The 22,309-nt window shown below is 37.2% G+C and overlaps 1 protein-coding gene across 1 annotated transcript in view; it reads left to right on the top strand.

Annotated features, from left to right (window-relative positions):
• The window catches only part of LOC113631604 (orofacial cleft 1 candidate gene 1 protein), an 82,132-nt gene that overhangs the window by 37,795 nt on the left and 22,028 nt on the right, over window positions 1-22,309 (top strand). Inside the window, 3 exon segments of the mRNA XM_027128176.1 lie at window positions 13,378-13,464; window positions 14,876-14,944; window positions 17,903-18,069. Of these exon segments, the coding sequence (XP_026983977.1) occupies window positions 13,378-13,464; window positions 14,876-14,944; window positions 17,903-18,069 (323 nt within the window).

Genomic DNA, 22,309 nt, shown 5'->3' with positions numbered 1-22,309 from the left:
AGAAGGAGAGAATGTGTGTTGGGGCCCACTAGCAGAATCTACACCAGGTATATTTCATGATTCTCCTCATTTGATAGATGAAAAAAATCAAGGTTGTAACTTGACTAAAGTAAGAAAGAGAATACATGGTAGAATAAGGGATTTAAACCAAGCCATGCTTGACTCTATAGCTTACATGCCTCACCCCCTCCTGTAGACCTGCTCTCTTTTTTTATGGGAGATGTTCCTGGTTAGGGGGAGGGCATATCAGGATAAGGGCTGGAGAGGTTGCTGACATATTCAGAAGGGAGAGTCTAGAGTTGAGTCAGACAGTCAAGATGAGCAACCTCCTAGTCTGGCAAAGAAAATGCTGGCAAGGATGATGAACAGTAAGGAACATGAAGGGAAACTTCATCTGGCATCTTCTTCAACTACAGACTCTGAAGATAAACTTCTGATGTCATCAGCCAAAGGGCATTTTTTAGATCTTTGGTTCCCTTGGTGGAACCAAGTTTTTCTTATGGAACTAGGATGTTTCATGCAGTGGGGTCCCGAGGAGAAGGATGTGTCCCCCTTGTCCAAGTGGAGGCTGGAGCAGGCCTTCTTTATAAATTTCTATTCAGCAGAGGTGTTCAGATTTCATCAAGAGGAATTCTTACTCTCTATGGGCCCAAGAGCCCGTGTGAAAACCTTGAATTTTAAGTTTGTAAATGGATATTCAGAGGTGGAGTACCACTTGATGGCTCAGCTGTTAGAAGCTCAATAAAGTGAGTCATGGAGAATAATTATAGTTGGTGGAAGAGAGGTGTTGGCCAGAGAGGGTAAGATGAGGGCTGTGGAAAGGGTGACATCTGGGGTAAGTGTTAGGGTGAAAGTAATTATAGGCAAGTGCTATCCAGTAGAAATATAATGTGAGCTATGGACACAATTAAACAATTTCCAGGAGCACACATTAATAAAATTAAAAAGAAACAAGTGAATGAACTTTAATAATACATTTTATATCAGTCAATATCTACAAATATTATTTCAACTTATAATAAAGTAAAAATTTAAAGCAATATTTAACTTTTTTTGGTATGAAGTCTTTGAAATCTGTGTGTATTTATACTGGCAGCAAGTCTTAATGTGAGTTCGCCTCATTTCCAGTGTACCATAGGCGTATGTGGCTGGTGGCTATGGTAGTGAGCAGTGCAGTTACAGACAATGAGATCTGGAAGTCCAGCCACTCAAGTTTGCATGGGAGAATTTGAGGAACTCTTAGAGGACCGTAACTTCCCAGCCTCCAAAATGCTGCATAACTAATATTGACCTACAATATAATAGTTTCAACACTGTCTCAATTGTACTAGTCATTTTTAACATTATTTCTGTGATATAAATTAAAGTCTGGATATAAAAAGTATTCCTGGAGATGGATTGAATAAATTCTCCTATGAACCAGAAATTAGTAAATGGGGAGCGAGAACATTTTATAACTCAAAAGTAGATCAGAGGAAGGGGCTTTAGATGGAAAAGCCAGGAATGATTTATTATCCTGACAAAATCAGCCAGACATGGACATAGGTAGGGGTTATACCACCTCCATTCTGGAACATAGTCAACATTAAAAAAATTATTTGATGAATCTCTACCTAAACCCACCCTGCTCACCTGCCTTTGGGAGAGCCTCAAAAAAAAATTCAACTGCAAATGAGACGTGCAATTTTATGGTCTGTGAACAAGGAATAATATTTGAAATCCCTGAATTTAGAAACTGTTAGGTATTGTAGAACACAATGTTTCTTGCTAATACAATAAAAAAGAACATTTATATCATCTGCCAATGTGATGACTTAAGTAACATAGAGTAACTACATTTTTCCCCACAATATTATTACAATGAGCACAAATTCTCATCCTATAAGTAAATATCAAACACATTTCCACCTTTTTCATCCTATAAGTAAGTATCCAATACACTCCTACCTTTTAGATGCTTTAAAAAAAAAAAGTATTGGTAAGTAATGGCAGAATACCAATGCTACTTTACTTACCCAAATTATTTCATAGAAATGTAAAATCGTTGGATAGATAGCGATTTAAATTATGAAGGAAATGTCTAGGAGAGGGATTTTCTGACAACAAACTTTGGAATAAAAAGACTTCAAATTTGTGATGGATTGAGCCCCTTAGTAGAGGAAAAATGTGATTGAAATGAATACACACTGATCTTTAGGAACAAGCAAAATAAGGAACTACTGAGTGGTCTGATTTTAAGATCACTTGGAGGGTACCCTCAAATCCCTCCCGAACACTCCAGTGTTAAAGCATTCTTAGAAGCTTATTTGGATCTAAAGGTTCCCCAGAGAAATGGCAGTGTGCTACAGAGCTGACACTGTACGTTGGTATCAGTCATTTTTACAAGGTGTGAATGAGAAAAAACACAATGAAAGTCTCAGTTCTTCCTGCTTCCCCGCCAGGTCTCTTCCACACGCTCTGCCTCTGCTCTTCCCTTCTAAAGAAAGTCGCCTAGGCTCTGCTCAAGACCTTCTTTCCATTCCTATTGCCTTTAATTTGTAGGTAGACGCTTAGCAAAAGCATTCAATCCCCTGTTTTGTAAATTTCAGGAGGAATAACTTACCTGTGATGATTTTTGGCCACACGTCCTCTGCTCCATCTTGCCCAGAACTCAGACTGCTTCTCTGATCCCAGCTCATCCACTTCGCTCACTGCCAGCCATGGCCTGGCCTGATGATGATTAGCCTGATGAGGAAGGGAAATTCAGAATTATAGCACTTGAAAAGGGAGAGCAACAGAGAACCGACAACTAATTAGAATTTCAAAAGACAGAGGAATTGACTTAGGTTCTAAACATAACAAGGGCTTGAGGGCTGGGTAGGTCGAAAGGGTGTATTTCATAATCTGAATATATAACATAGTGGCACTAAAAGTAGTGAATGACTGAATTCTAAATGACAGTAAAATGAAACATGGGACAGATGTGAGAAGGAGCCATGGAAAGGCTTTAGATAAGAAGAAATAAATAATTATGGAAGTGCATAGTAAAACAGTTCAAATGATGGTGAGTGATTTAACTGCACTTGGGAAGTTGTTTCCTTTTAATCTCTAATTTTCAGAGGTTATTTCAAGTGTTCTTTCCATCCTTGCTTCCCTCACCCAAAATCCTAGGGGAGAGTGTTTGATTGACCACGCTTAGGCCACTTGCCAGCTCCTTGGCTTTGTCACAGGTAGGGGAAGTAGGTTCTGTCAGCTCTTCCTGGCTTCTGTCATTGGAGACAGGAATCTGGAGTTACTGAACCATCAAGACTATACACACTGGGAACTAGGAAATTGTGATGCTATTAGGGAGGGGAAATGGATGCACAACAGCAAAACAAATCAACCAGACACACATCTGATAAATGTTCCGTACAGTTCCTCAGTCTTGGACTATTTCCTGATCATATCCTATTGTTCATAACATCAGTACAATTAAAAAATGGAAGTGGTATATGTGTGATTAGTTGGATATAAAATTTATACAATATTTTGCTTAGGAGTTTTATATATATATATATATATAATCCCAAAATACTTTATGTATGTCTCCATTTCCTCTTCCTCATTTACTGAAAACATATTGCTCAAACATCTATTTCCCAAGCACTGTGTCAGATACAGGAGATGCAAAAGTGAACACAACAGACATGGTCGTTCTCTGTGTCATGAAGCATGTTACACCAGCAAAGTCACACTGAGGGCAACTCTTGAGATTTTAGTTGATTAATCCAGATTAAACAGGCACTCTCAAAAAAGCAATGTTTTCTCATTCAAGATTTTTACATCAATTTCATAAATAACATTTCTCAGATTGAATGACTCTAGAAGTATGGGTAAATCAGGAAAAAATGTGTGTGTGTGTGTGTGTGTACCATATGAACATAACTGTGATCTCAGTTTAGTTGATTAAACTGTGTTCAGCCTAGGACTGAGCATGTCTGAGGATTTGTGGTTTAAAGTGGCCTAAAATGAACATAACTTTTTAGTGAAAAAAACCTATAAAAATTCAGGTTTTCTGATGCTTCAGTGATGTGGTCAGTATTTTAGCAGCTGCACAGAAATTTTTTTTTTTTTTTTTAAATCTAGTTCCCTTTAAATATTGGGTGACATTTACAAAAATACTTCCTGGCCATCAGAATAAGTTACACTGATGCAGTGAAATTCCATATTCAATTTAAACTTTGCTAAGCTCTCTTTACCTGCAGTCTGACTGGTTCATTTGTTGCATTTCCATTTTGAAAAAAAGACTAAGAATGTTCCTGGCAAAGGACTAATTCTAAGGAAAGAGACAGACACATGATCTTGATCTCATTCGAAGACTCAGGGCCAGAGAAGAAAACTAGTTTTGAGTACAGTCTAGTGTTTGCCAATCATATTGTCCCATGGTTTAATCCTCAGGCATTTATTCCTGGGTCTTGGGGAGAGGGGTTTGGAATAAAAACTGGGATCTCTGTCAGTTGCTGGGGACCTAGGAGCTCTACCTGCTAACCTGTGTGACATGGAGGGAAGCCATGTAGGTAGAGATGACGTGTATCCCTCCAGTTGGCATGGCCAATGGAACGTGGGATGGACAGAGGCGTGAGTTCAAGGTTTGATCAGAACCTGAGAAGATGTTGGATAGAACTTGGGATAACCTGTAATGGGTACCAGCAGGAATCAGTATTGGAAGTGACAGTGGTCACCTGAGGTGGCCCCAGCAGCAGCTGTGGGATTGACAGGAAGTGCTTTCCCTGCTGCTTTGTGGGGTGGAGGTGCCACCACTGATTTCATGATGGATGTGGTCTGAAGACCACAGTGTAGAAACCTTGACAGCAGGCAGCAAAGCGGAAGCCTCAGCCTTAGAGAAAGAAAATGGCAGATGTTCCAAAAGAAGCTGAGAGGAATGAGTTTCAGCGTCTGTGATCAAAGGACTTAGATTCTCTCCAAAGAAATGAGGGGTGGTTTGAATTAAGGGTAGGAGATCATAATAGTTGTGCCTGAGCTAGAGAAATCCTAAATTAGGGTTGTAATCGTGACCCTAAATCTGTCTTCAGATTGGTGTGGCCATTAGAAATACACAGGCACAAAAATTTATAGTAAAAATGACATATAAGGGTACATGTTAAGTGCATAATTCAAATTGTCAGAGGATTGTTTTTCCCCCCAGTGCACATAGCCTAGATTATTTCAGTAGTGATATTGTATAAAACCGTTTATATTGTTCTCATTTGCCCCTTAAGATGGAAAAAGGGTGTTATATGAAATATATAGTACATTTAAAAATATTTTTTGATTTGGGACATTTCAAATATTATTAAGAAAAAGAAATATATAGGAAAATCATTTGCTTTAGGTTTATGAACTGACCTGGATTTGTGTTTTAAGATACCGTTTGGCTCCTAAGTGATTTGAACCTCTTTCATTGACTTGGAAGCCTAAAAATATACACTCAGGAAAGCATCCTTCATACAGAAATATTTATGTAGATACAAGATGGGTGAAATATTTGGTCAGTTTATACAAATCAATTTAAGTTTACTGTCCTACCCCACCCCCTCCTTTTTTTTTCCCCAATGGAGTACCAGAGTTCTAGAATAATATTTGTCCCATTGGGAAAGGAGCATTTTAATCAAATATTTGAGTTTTGGGAATTTCAACAGCATAAGAAAAGTTTAATTAGTTTTCTTCTCAGAAGGAACTGCCCACCTCCAGGTAATCACACAGATTTGCCCAGGAAATCAGCAGAATGTCTATTGATGTTGCCTTTTCCTGTTTCTGTTAATGCTAAAATTGAAACCATGGGTAACAGTTTACCAGCTGTTGAGCGCAGTCATTTTTCTTTTTCTTTTTTTTTAAATATTTATTTATTTATTTTGGCTGCCCTGGGTGTTAGTTGCGGCACGTGGGATCTTCCTTGCAGCATGTAGGCTTCTTAGTTGAGGCATGCATGCGGGATCCAGTTCCCCAACCAGGGATTGAACCCGGGCCCCCTTCATTGGGAGCACGGAGTCTTACCCACTGGACCACCAGGGAAGTCCCGAGCGCAGTCATTTTTCTATCTTCTCTTCAAAATTTTGTGAAACCCCCAATGTATGACTCTTTGTAAAATAATATTTTATAAAATCTGTCATAAGTCGTTGGTTGGGGAAAGAATTTTTATAAGAATTATTTTAATATTCAGAGATACTACTTTATGATTCCAGTTCATTGATGATAGATTCATACATTGAAACCACTGGATTTGTTTATGTGCCAGTAAAATTTATGTACCTTCAAAATAAAAATGTGAGCACAGGAATCTGTATAGTGGTAAAAAGTGTGGTTAAGAATCTTAGAATCATAGAAATGCTAGAAGTAGAGATCATATAGCTGATATTACAGAAGTCCAATGAGTCTCCTAATATAAACAGCTACACAGTAAAAGAACTGAGAGAAAGACTTGTTTTCTGATACATTAGTGATGCAATCAGTCTCTTAGCAGTTGGACAGGTTACTAAATTGTTTACCTATACCTCCTAAATATTTGGTGAAATTTTCATTTTTTTTCACATCTTTATTGGAGTGTAATTGCTTTACATTGCTGTGTTAGTTTCTGCTGTATAACAAAGTGAATCAGCTATACATATACTTATATCCCCATATCCCCTCCCTCTTGCGTCTCCCTCCCACCCTGCCTATCCCACCCTTCTAGGTGGGTGAAATTTTCTAAAAGATTTTTTTTTTTTGCTTCCAGAATAAGTTGCACTATGTCAATGAAATTCTGCATAATTTCAAAGTTTACAAGGCCACCACGTTGACTGGAGTTCAATAGTTGCATTTCCATTTTAAGAACAATTTTACTAGAAAAGTTTCTTATGATCTTACATAAGCTTTTCATGACCTTATACATGTTTTTAGCATACGTTCGTTAGTCCTTAATCTCCAAAAAATTCCATTTAGAGTTTCTTTCAAATATTTTTTGTTTTCTATTAAAGAGATTTAATAGAAAATAAAATTTTCCTCATCAGATTGATTGACCAAAAACCTTATAAAAAAAGACCCACGGGAAGACCTGAACCCTTTGCTTTATGAGATAGAGTTTAGTTGTCTATAAGTTACCAGATTTTTAAAGAGAAAGTATTATTAATCAATATTGTTTAAACTAAATCTAATAATCCAATATATTGATTGCTTTCATACTGAAGTGTGCTACAGTGTGCTGAAAATATTACTACCTGAATGAACCCTTAAGTACAATACATGAGTATAAGTAATCATAGATGCAGGGGGGAAGACATAGTTATTAAATGAATGAGGGCACAATCAGAAATATTAGGGGGTGACTGATGTCTAATATCAGGTCCTTCCTAATTGAAAGGCAGTATTCTAAACTGTATACATAAATTTGTGGACAAGTAGGACAATGGTGCCTGGCTTCAACTAGAAAGAAAAAAACACACCTACTTTGGTATTGCTTTTGTAGGACTTTTAAATATGCATAAAAAACAATATATTTATACTTAACCTTTGAATTATCATTATTACTTAAGTAATGGAAAGATCTTCCTGTTTAGAAGTTAGGTGCTTAGGGAACCGCTTTAACTCCAAGGATTTGAGGTCCGGAGGAACACATGATGCATTAATGCCTTGGGGTGCGTCAGATGAGCCCTGCAGCAATTATGCACTCCACAGCACTCCAGTGGTTTGAAAGTTAAAATGCCTGGTAATTTACCATGAGGGAGGGCCTTAGGGGAAGAAAGAATATGGCTCAATTAATTAGTACTTGTTAGCAAACTTCGACTATTACCCTATTTAGGTTTTCAAATCACTGATATCTCAAATACCCACAAGATTTGGAAAAGAAGTAAGAATAAGCAGTGGAGAAAGCTAATTTGTCCAACAGAGCACCAGTTTTTGAATATAGTGTGAGCAGTGGAGCCATTTTCACAGGTTAGCCTTTCTATAAAGAAGAAAACGGAACTGGTATCCATTTGCTGTTTTTAACTCTGTGGTTAAAACCTCATGCCTTTCCGTTTGAGTTTCTGGGTAAGGTGAATACTCTTGATGACTACCTAGGGATTCCTATGAAAATCTAATAGAAATAAATTAATTTTGAGAGTTATCTGGAGCTTTATGATGGGTGTTGGTTTTCTATTTAATCACTATATCTCCTAAGTGGCTATTGTAGGTATTTACAAAAATTAATGATTCTTAAAGATTATCTGGTTGTTTTCAGGGTATTATTCAAATACTTTGCAAATTATTGTCTTTGTTCTAAAGGCTTTTCAGTCAAATCTCTCATGCATTCATGGTATGGAAACATTGCCTTCAAATAATATTTACACAAAATATAATTAGTTTCAATACTTTTAGCTCATGTTCCCCCTTATTTCTGTTCTAATTGCCTTGACTAAGATTTCTAAGAGAATATTGGGTAATAATATTGATAGTAGACATCTAAGTCATAGTTTGAGTTTCCATCATTAGGTTTTTTTTTTTTTTGGTTTGTTTGGGTTTTGTCGTAGTTTTGTTTTGATACTTAGTATAATAAATTTTGGTTTAAGGTAATTGTCATATTAAAAAGTAGCCTTGTATCTTTTGTTGCCATTAATCTAAAAAATGTTTGTAAATCAATCTTATAAAAATAGTATTTGAGTGGATTTAGTAAGATAGAGCATGTTTGAGTTTGACATAGTTCCCACTAACTTGCCGTTTATTACAACCTCTTGATTTCCACATTTCTGTTTCATCCACATATATAAAGTGCCTGAACATTTAAGCCTGAGACCTTGGTATTAGATTTTCAAAGTGGGGAAAGCAGAAAGTTTTCCCAAATTTATTTATAAAGTTCATGGGAATCAAATTTAATTATAGATCTCTAGGCTTCATGCCTTTAAAAGGAATAATGTTCAGGAGAATATCCTAGTTTGTAAAATTTTCGTGCACGGCTGTAATCGTAGAATGTAACTTGTTTAGTTATTTAGTTTACATGCCTTGTGTTTATTTAACTTACAGAATATTATAAAAAACATGATGATTGGTGATAAAAAGCTGAGTTGAAGCAGGTGGAGTCACAGGAAGAGGACAAGAATGGAACCAATAAACCAATCCAAAAATGGATAGAGGCATTCAGAGCTTCTCTCTCTGGAGCTAATGGGGCTGATTTGAAAGGAAGTGGTTGCCTCGTTGAGTAAAGATGCTTCCCATGATTCCCACTAACCTTCCTCTGGTGGGCAATTTCATTCTCACTATTATAGCCCCCAAGGAACTGCATGGGTGCACACTGGAGGATTTCCTGACCAAAGTTCACGTACGGTGTAATTTAAGTAAAAGCCCTGATTACATTCCATGCTGCTCTGAGTTAAAGGGTAGGAAAACCTGATATCTGTGGAAGGGCAGAGGCAAGTACATGTGCCTTCCTCCCCCAGTCAGTAAAGATAGCCCAAGAAATGCACTAACTGAGGCTGATTCTAAACATTGAACAGCTAATTCTAGGAAGTTAGAAACAAAAGTAGAGTATTGAGAGTATAAAGACCAATTTACTGATTTATTAATTTATGTATCATGCCCAATTGCTTCAATGTAGAACCATAGATATATGTATATATGCAATTGTCAGATTATTCATCTGAATGTAACAGGCAGTTAAATGTCGGCCATATTAAAACCTGTTGTATGTATGTCGCTAAATGCCCTACTTTGAATTTCTCAGTGGGTCTGTTAATTTTCCTGTGAGATGATTTTAGATATATCCAAAAGCATATTCTGAATGATTAGGGCACTTTTAGGAATTTATCCTATTAGTAACCTACCTTCTGGTAATATATACCCTCTCCTAAAACCATCTCACTTTATTAAATCTTGACCTATCCAACGAAACACAAGCAAAGGAACTATTGTTAAGATGAAGTCTGTAGTTTCCAAACTGCTCATAGGTTCCACGTGCTTTCCCATCTTAAACTCTGCCTACTATATTCAGGTTATTGGCCCATCAAGGCAAGATACAACAATAGAAAGGAAGAATTATTTTAATATTTAATAATAGTAGGTTCTTATTTGATTCATAAGCTGATTTATGTTATAGCAAGAAATTGGCAAAATAGTAATGTTATAAATAATAAATTATAAATATTACATTACCACTTCACTATCTCAGTAGTGCTGAGAACATCGTGATTTAATCCTGCATGTCATTCCTAGTTTGAAACAAAGGTATATGCGAGAGATGCAGCCCCACCCCTCCCTGGGATGCCAAATCATCTTTATCTGGCTCCTTTTTTCCCCCACGTCATGTAGTACCATCTCATAAACTGTAAAATATACATATTTGTTTGCTTTTATTCTTCCACTCACAGAATGTAAGCTCTGTGAGGGGAGGGATTTTTGAATGTTTGTTTTGCTGATATATTCACATAATAAGCACTCAGTAAATACACCTTAAATAATTGAATGGATCTGAAACATCATATCCGCATAAAGTGACCCTGTATGACTTAATAATAATTTGAGCAAAAACATCAGTTAAAAACTCAACTCTGGGACCACTGAGGAAGTTTGGATTCCATTATTTACTTTATTATACTGTAACTTTGGGAGGCAGAGAATAATTGGGGAGCATCCACTAACAAAACATGCTTCCCATGTCTTTATGCTTTTGTGTCTTTTTTCCTTTGCCTATGCCTCTCCTTCCATTAAAAATTCCTTGCCCCTTTATTTCTGATATGGCTAATTCCTAATCACATTTTAAACTTACTTCAGTTGATATATTTCTCCAGGAAATCCCCAGTATAGGCTAGATGCTCCTACCACACACTCAAACAGACCTCTGTCCCTTACACTATATTAAATCACACTGGATTGAACATTAGCTTCCCTGTCCTGTCAGTGCACTGTGCTCTGAAGGCAGAGCCACTGTTTTCTGTTTGTTCTTAAAATCCAGACATAGTGTTTGGTTCCTAGAAGGACTCAATGAAACAACAAAGGGAAGGGGGTCTTGAAGGAAAAGAGAGAGGGGATGGGGAACAGAAAGGACAAGAGGAATAAAGTGTGATAAAAAGGTGGTAAGTTTTGGCTCATTTTAATCAAGAAACAACATCTAGACCATGGAAGGATTTGGGTATTACAAAAAGTTTCCAAAAAAGGTTTATCTAACTAATGAATCCAGATAATAGTATGAGTACCTCTGTGTGCCAGGCACAATTCTAGGCACAGAGATTATGTTTTTACCCTCATGGAGCTTGTATTTTAGAGTCAGACAGACGACAGCAAGTATAATAATGCATATGTAAAACGATACACAAGGAACTGTAAAATGTAGTATAAAATACAAATACATTGTAAAAATATATGAATCCTCTAAATACATAATGTTATAGAATTTGAGGATTTTTAAAGAGAATCAGTGGATTGCCTCTTTGCTCAAGATCCCTTATAATTCTTTACTTGTAAAATGCTATTTGCCATATCCCAGAATGCAAAGTAGAAAATAAATCACTCCAGGAGTGGCGTTTATAACTTACATGTGTGTCTCAACCCACACTGAATGTAGAAGGCACACTTTGCATAGATTTTGAAACCGTATGGAGACCTTGAAGGGGCCCATCTTCCAGCTGAGTGGGGAAGCCTCAAGCCCTGAGGGGAGGTAGCGTCTGGAAGGCTCCCGGTGTGCAGGCCTCCTCTCACTCAGCTGGGCAAGACCCTCATTTCTCAACTGACAACAGGGATGAAAATGGTCTGAGAACCTACAAGCCAGATCAGCTTCTCCAGACCTGTGGTTAAAAATGACTTAACTTTGTTTATTCTCCAAGGACTTGATTCACTTGCCATTGTTTATTAATAAGTCATTTCAGTAGACAGAGGATTGGAGTTTTGTATTGGATCGGAGGAGTTTCCAGGATATGGGCACCAATAGTCGACTGATGCTGCCATGGCAATGTAGTAAGGAATACACCACTATTTTTGCTTTAGTAAAGGTGAATTATTTTGCCAGCATATGAAAGGGTATACTTAGAGTATCACAGTGCTTTGTGTTAAAGGGGGAAAAAACAACAATTACTGTGAATGGGGTAGAATTACTGTGTTATTGCAGTACATAAGACTTTGATTACACACTGCCAAGATTCATATCGGCCTAGTAGTTGTTGACAGATAAAGTAACAAAAATGAAACATTTATTTTTTCTTTATTGAGATCTCAAGGGAAAGCAGATTTTCAGTTCTTACCACATTGATAGAACAGAGACTGACAGCAAAAATGTGCCGGTCCAGAAATATAAATTTTAAGCCTAGGTTCGTATCAAAATTCCATTTAGTCTTGGAGCTGCTGTTGGGATTATTTTTGATCTTAAAACAAATATATTATGGGATATCACAGTATACTTGGTATGTACAATATTAAGCCTTCCCTGTGGGCAATACTTTCAAAATTATTGTTGTTTTCAGTTGACGAAGCTTTATTTCTTTTGCAATGTTTGAGGCAACTTGAGGTATCGTCAGAGTAGGCGACATTTTACCGAATGCAAATTACTAGCAACAGACTGCTATATATTTCAGTCTGCAGGAAGTATGAAACTAGATTTGGAAAATTGGTAACAGATCTTTTTTCTCTATTACAAAGTCATATTTGATGCTACAGTTTTGTTATCGACATAAGGACAAAAGAAAGTGGGAAATGTGAAGTGAGAATTTTGGGTTTGTGTCGTTGAGATTGTTGATGTCTTGGATAAAATTTCTGGCTAAATCATTTGTACCTTTCCTTCATGTTACTTAAGTTGACATAACAAAAGAGACCTGTGAACAGGCCCCTTATACTTTCCTTCCTTCCTTCCCTCCCTCCCTCCTTCCCTTCCTCCCTCCCTCCCTTTCTTCTTTCTTTTATTCCTTCATCCCTCCCTCCTCCCTATCTCTTTCTCCTTTCTTTTTACTCAGCTAGCAATTGTGGAAATTTTGCTATAGCTTCTCATAACTACGATGTTATTAAGTTGACTGGAATTCTGGACATAATGACATGATATACTTCGTGAATTATATACAAGTGGGTAAATAGAGTCATCAGTGAACTCTAAACATCATTATAATCCAATGGTGTCCATTTCTTGAGTATATCCTAGAAACAATTTGATTAAAATTTCAAATTATTCTTCTAAAGTCTACATTTGAAAATTTCCCCATTAATTTTTTTAGCAACAGACAGATAGCATGAACTTGTTTCTTGAATTACCTTTTCTGACCTTTTGCAAGATGATAATTACAAAAAAAGGGAAGCCGCGAAGACTTGTAAAAAATTAAGCTTATAAAGTAGCTAAAATGGCCCTTCTGTGCTGGTGTCGATTTCAGAATTAACATTTTGGTTCATGTGCTTCTAATAATCACTGACCCTTACTTCATGTACTTTCCACAGGAAATGAATACAGCAGAAATTACTTTGACCCACTGACGGATGAGGAAATACACCCAAGGCAGTATGGGATGGAGGTCAGCGGAGAGGGTGAGCTAGAATTAAGTATGTAATTTTTGTGTCAGAATATTCTTTTCCATTCATGAAAATGAGGTGACAAAGATCACACATGCAGTTCCATTTAGATTTTGCAGCTTACAATTTAAATGGTAAGTTTTAACCACTAACAACATGACAGGCAGCAAAGATAATTTTTGATCGAGGACAGGAAGCTGGTCAGATAGAGAAGCAGGACTTGGCTTTCATTTGATGCTGCTCTAAGCAGTTTGCTGCCATTCTAAGGCCTGTGTTATGCATACGAGGAGCATTATTACTTTACAAATGCCATCTCAGCTCTTCAAGTTTAAAATGAGCATTCTTCAATAAAATTCATCCAACATGTGAGATTTCCATATCCAGAGACTATTGAATTCTTTCATTGAAGACATGGAACCACCATCTAAGTTCTGAACCACAGAGGTGCAGTGATGTGATGGTTTCCTCTTCTCTAATGTCGATTCTAGGTGTGGTTGTAAGATAACAATTTAAAATTGCTCCTTGTGGGCCTACCACCATGCATATTTGGTAGTTTACAAAGCACTCTAGGGTTTACAGAGGTTATTGAGATAGTGACAGTGACAAATATTACTTAGAGTCATTTGCAACCCAGAAGATCATATTTCACCATGGGGCTCCAGACATTGTATCAGCCTCTCCATGGGAGGAACATGTCTGATGTATGTATGGGATGAGACATGTTTGAGGTATGTGTGTTTGTATCTGTGTTCTAATTGTATGACTGGAGTGGTCATCCAACTTGGCATAATTTATATTCGACTCTATCCAATGGTAGGACATCCACATAATGACCCTTTAAACCCTCTTCTAGAACCATGTTCTTATGATTATTATTATTATTTTTTTGGTAGTGACATGACCTTGTTGCTTTACCCTTGTAGAAGAGTACAGTAGTTCTTACATTCGCTATTATACTGCAGTGGCATATATAAAAGAATCTAAGAACACCTAAATTTGTTGTTTCTGTAGTAAAAAATATGATATATAGAGAGTAGCTAGTGCAAAACAGTCATTCATTTTGATCAGATGCTTATATATTCTATGATTTGAGAAACTATAATGGCTTATTCTGAAATGATTCTTGTGTCATAGATGTCATAATCCATTGAATATGAGATCCTTTTTAGTGGAGAAGTATCACATTACAAGTGCCCTGCAACATGCATTTTAAAATCATTGTTCCAATTATCACTGATATACAAAAGGGTTTTTTTGTTTGCTTTTTTTAGAGCAAGACAGCATATTGAACAGAATTTGAGTCTATGACCTATAAAATAACTAAATAACCATGATGATCAATAATTTCTTTGTAATTACATTGCATGTCTATAAATTAACTGATGAGAAAGTTATCATAAATATGTTCTTTTAGCACCCCTACAAGTTGATAATAGAATTCTCTATGATCGATTAACAGAGCTCTTTCATGAGAATGGGCAAGGAGGATCCCAAGGTAAGAGACCAATTATTTCCAGTCTTTTATATTAACATTAGTCGTAAATTAATTGAGATGGTTTCATGCAAATGCTAGCCTGGTTTTTCTAACTATAACCATTAATTGATGACCTATGTAAAGTTTTGATGGCTGCAAATATTTAATACAGCTAAAGTTGGGGGGAGGAATTAATTATGGCCCAATTTCCTATAATTATATAGAATTTATAATCCTAAACAGCAAAAATGATTTAACAGACTTGCTATTGCAGGATCCTACCATGTCATATGGTATGTTTGGATTCACTAGTTTATGAGGCTATATGCCATTCTTTTTAAAGACTGTTTCTTAGGTTGTAAACAAATTCTCTGAGGTGAAAAAAGACAAATAGTATAGTGTTTTCAGTCTTAGCATGAGAATTCATACTTGTGAATGTTAGGCTCCTTAGGTAAGAAATTCTTATGTGTATTAATCTAGGAACTTAAAGGTAATCCTTTAAAACCTAAATTTCAAATTCTTAGGTTAATACATATAAATTCATGCCAGAACCGCACTGGAGTTTTTACCAAAACATTAAGTGCAAGTTTCTGTATATACATGATTTCAAATTCACAAGGAATAATTCTATTAAGTTTTTTTCTCAATATGTGTTTAGTTTTTCTCAATCATTTTTTTCTCACTTATTCAAATAACTCCTTATGGTACTTATGAGGAGAAGGCACTGATTATAGTTGTCTTCTAATAGTTATGGTTATTATTTCTATTGAATTTATGCTTAGACTTCACCATTTGCTATGTGACCTTGGGCCAATTTCTTAACCTTTCCTTGCTATTTCTGCCAAATGGACATATAATACCTGCCACAATGGAGTTAATTATGGGGATTAAATTATTAATTATTACATCAGCAGAGATGATAAGCACATACATAGAATGATGAAGATACTGACGATTGATGCTGATGATAAAAATATTAATTAAGCATTTCTTGAGTGCCTACTGGGTACCTGGCACAGTCCTAAGCACTGTTCTAAATAAGGTAAATATTAACTTATTTAAACATCATAGCAGCCCTAAAGATTAGGTCTCATTTTTGATCCCCATTTACAGAATAGTACCCCCTAAAAATTTTATTTCCACCTAGATTCACCACCCCTTTAGTTCTTTGCTATTAGTTTGTGTAGCCAATTTTTTATTTCTTTTTGTCTTTATGAACGAAGCAAATTTGTTTCTCAAGCCAGCTTGAGCCCTCATTCTGATGGATCCTAATTCAGATGATGTATTAGGCAGGATTCTCCAGAGAAGCAGAATCCAATAAAACCAACAGAAAGAGAGAGAGATCTATTTTAAAATTTGGTTCTCATCTTTGTGGGAGCTGGCAACTCTGAAGTCCTTAGGGCAGACTGGCAGGCTGATTCAGGGAAGAGTAATATGAAGTTCAGGAAGGAGCTGAATTTTGCAGGGCAACAGGATGGAAACTCAGGTGAGCGTTAATGTTGCACTCTTGAGACTGAAGGTCACAGGGCAAGCCAGTAGGCCAAGAACTCAGACTGGATTTTCTCTGTTGCAGTCTTGAGACCAAATTCCTTCTGTTTGGGGAAACAGTCTTTGCTCTTAAGGTTTTCAACTGATTGGATGAGGCCCACCCACATTATGAAGAGTAATCTGCTTTTCTTGAAGTCTACTGATTTAAATGATAATCACAATATTACCTTCATGGCAACATCTAGATGGTTTTTAACCAAATAACTGGACACCATTGCCAGCCAAGCTGATATATAAACTTAAGCATCACAAATGGTTATTTTAAATCAGTCAGGCCTCTATATTTTTAGTATAATGTCTGAGTCAGCAAATATACATTGAATACCTTTTTTGTGTGTGCTAGACATTGAGTAAGGCACTTGTGTACCTAACATGTCCCTTCCATATGACAACTCGTTGCAGCTTGGAGCCCTTGAAACCACCAGTTTGCACTTGTAGCATTTACAGGTAGCATCTAATAGGTCTTCCAGTATCATTTATGAGCTCACAAGAGTTTTATGGCATTTATAGAATAGTCAGGAACTTCACCATGTATTTCATAGAGGAGGATATAACCGAGACTTAGAAAGTTTAAAGACGTATACAAGGCAATACAGTGTACAGTGAGCAAAGAAGGAAGACCAGCAGTTCTCTGTATATTGCACCCTGCATTTCCCTCCACAAAAGAGGCTCTCTTCCATTGGTTAAAAATGTCGAGTTTCTTGTTAAAATCCTAACATTGAAGGCATGGAAAATTCCATATTTTACCTGCCAGTATTTTTTTAGAGACTGGAAGAGAGAGGATTACTTTATATTTACAGCATGCATCTAGCTAGGTGAGTAGATACATTTTGTAGATGATACTGATTTCAGATGCTAGAGAGAGAAGTGAAGTACACTACCATTTATCTAAGTGCTGGCATTTCTATGCAAATAAACAAGGCAGGCCAAATAAAGTCCCTCTGTGTGTACAGAGCTCAGGAACTGTTCTCGGGGATCCTAACTCGGGAAGTGAACCCAAGAGCTCTGGCTTCTCCTAAAACCATTCATCTCCCAAGCTGGTTTCAGCAAAACAGCAAGTACATGGTAAGATGTTGAAGTAAACAGCATGTAATACCAATGCACGGAAAAGCACAGTATCTACACTTCAAGATGTATTTGGTAAGAGGGAAAAAGACATTAAAGCACAGCTGTACGCTGCTCACTTTGGGAATATGGCAGGATGGACAAAGTTCGTTGACAGGTAGTTAGTTTTTAATCTTAAAACCTGGGCTTTACTGATTTCCCAGCACATTAAGCATAAAGAGTTCGCTAAATTGTTGATGATGAAAAAATGAAACTTGATCCTGTGTAAGAAAAAAGGTGGTTAAATTACTGTGTGTTTAGTGACACACGTTATGTTAAAGTGACAAAGAGCGAGTGGAATTCATGTGATCTTCTTGGGGTAAACAGATGAGAGCATCGTGGAGGAGACTTTGGGTTCTGAAGAGCTGGTGAGTTCTGGTAAGATTCTTGGACTCTACAAAGAGGACGGTGAAGCCACCTCTGCTTACAGCGAGGAGACTGAAAGACACGCCCAGAAAGACATAATTCTGCCTGGAAGTTCTTCACTGGAACAGGTCAGCACTAAAATCTATATCAAGAAATGTAAAATAATCTCGCTTTTTAAAATAACAAGTTGAAATGTCGGTCCTGCACATCGGCTCCTGATTTTACTTAGCAGCACACCCCTTCCTGGCTTGATCCACGACTTTGAGACTTTCCCCTTGTTTTTCATATACACTCTACCATGCAGAACTTATACTGTCTTACCAATATCAGTCCTAGCCCTTGCATCACTTAGTTTCACTTCACCTTTTAAAATTTCATGTTAGAGTGATAATTTCTAGCATATGATAAAGTATCTATAGTAAAACCTGAAACCAGCATAAACTTACTTGGATAAAATTAAGAAATGACTTGGACCCATTTGCATAAACACCATATAAATATGTGAATAATCTCATGTTTATGAAGTCACCATTAAGGGAATTAGTTTGTGCAGTGTTGTAACTAGTTCCAACAAGGGAATCTTTAGCCTGTGGATTGTGTTGGCTTCAGAGAGATCCTTTTTGTTTCCTGCACCTATAGTTTATATTTATGTGGAACGTAATATCATATGCTCTGGTTTACCAAAGAGGGGAAAAATATTTTTTCTATGTAGTCACCTTATCCATCTTAAATAAAAATACAAGAATCCCACAAGTCTAGGTCTGTGTGTGTGTGTGTGTGTGTGTGTGTGTGTGTGTAGTTTTTTGTGAAAGGTAAGCTGATTTAGGATAAAAAGGAAAAAAGTATATTATCAAGTGAGGAAGACTGTTCTCAGTGATGTCTTTTATATTATCAGGTCACAAGTGGAAATATTTTCCACTTCAGAATTGTGGGGAAATTGTTTTGTTTTGGGGGGGTATTCTCTAATTTGGAGCGTGAAAATTCCATAACAGAGTTTATTTTTTTCATTTGTGCCTCTTATATCTGAATATCTTGGACACATTAAGGTTAAATCTATTTTGAGCTTTTTTAAGTAAATGACCCTAATTAACAAGTACAGTCTTTCCTAACATAGGCACTACTCCTGTAGTGGGTTGAATTGTGTCCTCCCAAACTGCCTAATCCCTGGTAGCTGTGACTATGAACTTATTTGGAAGTAGGGTCTCTGCAGATGTCATTTAACTAAAGATCTCTAGATGAAATCATCCTGACTTTAGATGATTGGACCCTAAATCCAATGACCAGTGTCCTTAGTAGAGAAAGGAGAGAGAGATTTGAGCATCTGAGTCACAGACACACATAGTGCGGAAGCCATGTGAAGACAGAGGCAGAGATGGAGTGATGCATCTGTAGGAAAAGGAACACCAAGGACTGCCACAGTCACAGAAGATAGAAGAGAGGCACAGAGTGGATCGTTCCCTAGAGCCTCACAAAGGAACCAACCCGGACAGCAGACCTCTCACACCAGAACTGTGAAACCATAAATTTCTGTTGTTTGAAGTCACAGAGCTTGTGATAATTTGTTACTGCAGAAGTAGGCAACAAATGCTGCTCCAAGGGTGGAGGATCCCATGAGCAAGATTACACCACGTCGTGGCTATTTTAACAATGTTTTGTATCTTTATCAAGACAGGGCTCTCAAAAGACACTGAGGTGAAAACAAATGCATGGCTCTGTCTTTGCATATAACCCTTTTTAAACGATTATTTTCAGATGTATGTTCTGCTCCATTAACAGTTCCACATTTCCATTTATTTAATTTTTTTTTGTACCACGTGGTGCCATTGTATGTATTTCAATTTACCATCATGCTTTAAAGAACAGCACATGGATTCCTTTAGGATATGTAGCTTGTGGATTTTATATCCTCATCCTGTAAAGGGTAAGCTGAGGAGTAGAAAGCTCACCTGCTGTGCCCCTTGAGCTTGGTTTCTGCATCTGTAAATGGGTGGAAGCGAGATCTGCTTCAGGGCATTGTTAGCAGGATGAGATGAGCTGCGGTCAAGAATCCAGCACAAAATAGGTGCTCATTAAACGGCGGGGCACTAGAGAGAGAAAATATTCTGTGGCCCTTTCTCAGGCCAATGTTCATCATGTTCTCAGCCTCACCGTGTCAGGAAGTTCTCTGAACACCCAAGTCAGCATTCTATGTGGGAAAAAGCTTCAGATCTGGTATTAGAGCTCGTGGCTTCTCCTTGGTTTGGATATTTATGTGAACTTGAACCTCTATGTAAAATAGGGCTGAAAAATTTGAGCCTCTTCTGGTTGTGGTGGAGATTAATGAGATGTATGCAAGTGCCTGGTAGTAAATGTTTTCCTTTTCTCATGAGTCATTTTATATACTTGTTGAGACTGTTACCTATTCTTACTTTTTATTGCTATTGTAATGGTGAACTGGCACTTAGAAAAAGTCAAAGCTTTTAAATGGAGATGGGGGCTGATCCCAGATGTGGTGAGTGCTGCTGGGTAAATCCCTTCTCTTAAACTATTTATCTATACCTGTTAATTTATAAGAGGACTGGGTTGGTTGCTTCTTGCCCCAAATTATAGGGCCTTGTTGTGGTGGTGCATACAAAAGAATCTAGATCACAAAAAGATATTAAAGGAATTTACTAAGAGGTTACCATGTGGACTGGTCTGTTAAAGGGATTACTACATGAAATCCCATCAGACATAGAGATCCTGACACTCCATATGCATCTTGGAGGGGACAAAAAAAAGAAACAAGAAAAAAATTGTGCAGAATGAGAGAACTCTCTTAGTAAACTCTGTGACACCTTGGGGCCCCAAGCACACCTATTGTGGGACCACTTTTTTCCTCTCCAAACAGAACAAGACACAGAGAGATGAAGAATTTGCCTTCTCACTTTGCAAAAGCATTGTGTGTGCTTGTGTGTGTGTGTGTGAGTGTGTGTGTGTGTGTGTGTGTGTGTGTAGGTGTGTCACAGAGCCCAGCTGGACCAGCATCACTTCCCTCCCATGATTCTGATGTGAAACTGATGAGAAAATCACTCATGGAGTCTACCTTTAGTCAGCGGGATGTGACACTGATGTCAGTAATGCCACAATCACACCTGAAACAATAGGGAGCGTCATCCTAGGTAAGTCACCCTGGTTAAGCTCTCTTAGGTGAGCTTAGGTAAGTTACTCACTGAGGACCTCCAGAAGTACTTGGAGGAGAACTTTGCATTTGGCTGAGGTCTCATGATGAAGGTGGGAGCCTGTGAAATCTGGTGACTAATGGGACTGCTTGTTATTCCCCACTAATCAGTCCACATGAGGTAGGCTGGTCCTGCAACCGAGTCAGAAGGATGCTACTGTTGACGTTTCTAGTACAAGGCAATTGAGACAGCAGGGCACCTCAGGCCATGATGAGATTATAAGGGATAGCACCAAAGAGCAGTGTTGGACTGCAGGGGGACACACACTCTTGGGGTCAATTAGAAGATCACATTTCCAGGGTCATGCAAATGATAAAATATTATTTTTTATTGTTACCATAGGGCAATTTAGTGGCTTAAGTATATAAAGCTACTTGAGAAGTATTTGGGCTGACTTTTTATATCCCACTGATATTGGAAAACTGTGGAAAAGACATTATGAAATGACTCAGCTCTGAGAAATTATCCAGTCAGGAATAAAACTAATCAATTAAGTGCATAGTTATAACAGATTTAATCACAGAGGAAATCCAAGGAAACAGTAATACATTGTCTTTCAAATAAACATTGAATTGGAAATAAAATAATTTAATTTTCCTTTTTAGCATCAGGAGGCAGTGTTTTCCTGGACATTTCTTAATATGTATTGTATGTGATGTACCTGTCCCTAATCAGTTACATGTAACTAGGTTTTCCTCTGAATTTTAAATATAAACATTCCATAATTTAGCTTATTCAGTTAAGAAACCATGCTTTAAGGGCTTTTTAAAATGACTTGTGTAGTATCCGATGGTAGTCAGGGAAAATTATTTTATGTTTTCATCTTGATTGTAACAATAAAGTAAAGCATTTACAGTAGTGGTGGATTAGGCATGTTAGCCTGAATTAAGCGTCTTCCTGGGAAGCATTCTGAAAAGCTTGCCAGTGTGTATTGGCAGCTAACGCTACTTTTCTAAATTCTTTAAAACTGCCTGGCATTTGGCAATGGGCATGAATGAAATATGACTGTATGTGTGAGTGACACTCAAGTCTGAAGTCTGATTCTTGAATATGAGAGACAATGTAAAAATGTAAAATCTATAATAAAATCTCTATACATAAAAGATGCATTTCATATGATACTTTAACACATTAGCCAGTGTATTTTTTTCTGTAAGCCAGAAACATA

The sequence above is a fragment of the Aethalodelphis obliquidens genome, unplaced genomic scaffold, assembly GCF_003676395.1.
Source record: "Aethalodelphis obliquidens isolate GAN/ISIS:26980383/991018 unplaced genomic scaffold, ASM367639v1 scaffold34, whole genome shotgun sequence".
Classification (NCBI taxonomy): Eukaryota; Metazoa; Chordata; class Mammalia; order Artiodactyla; family Delphinidae; genus Aethalodelphis; species Aethalodelphis obliquidens.
Note: the sequence above shows the minus strand (reverse complement) of the source record. Positions and strands in the feature narration are given on the sequence as shown.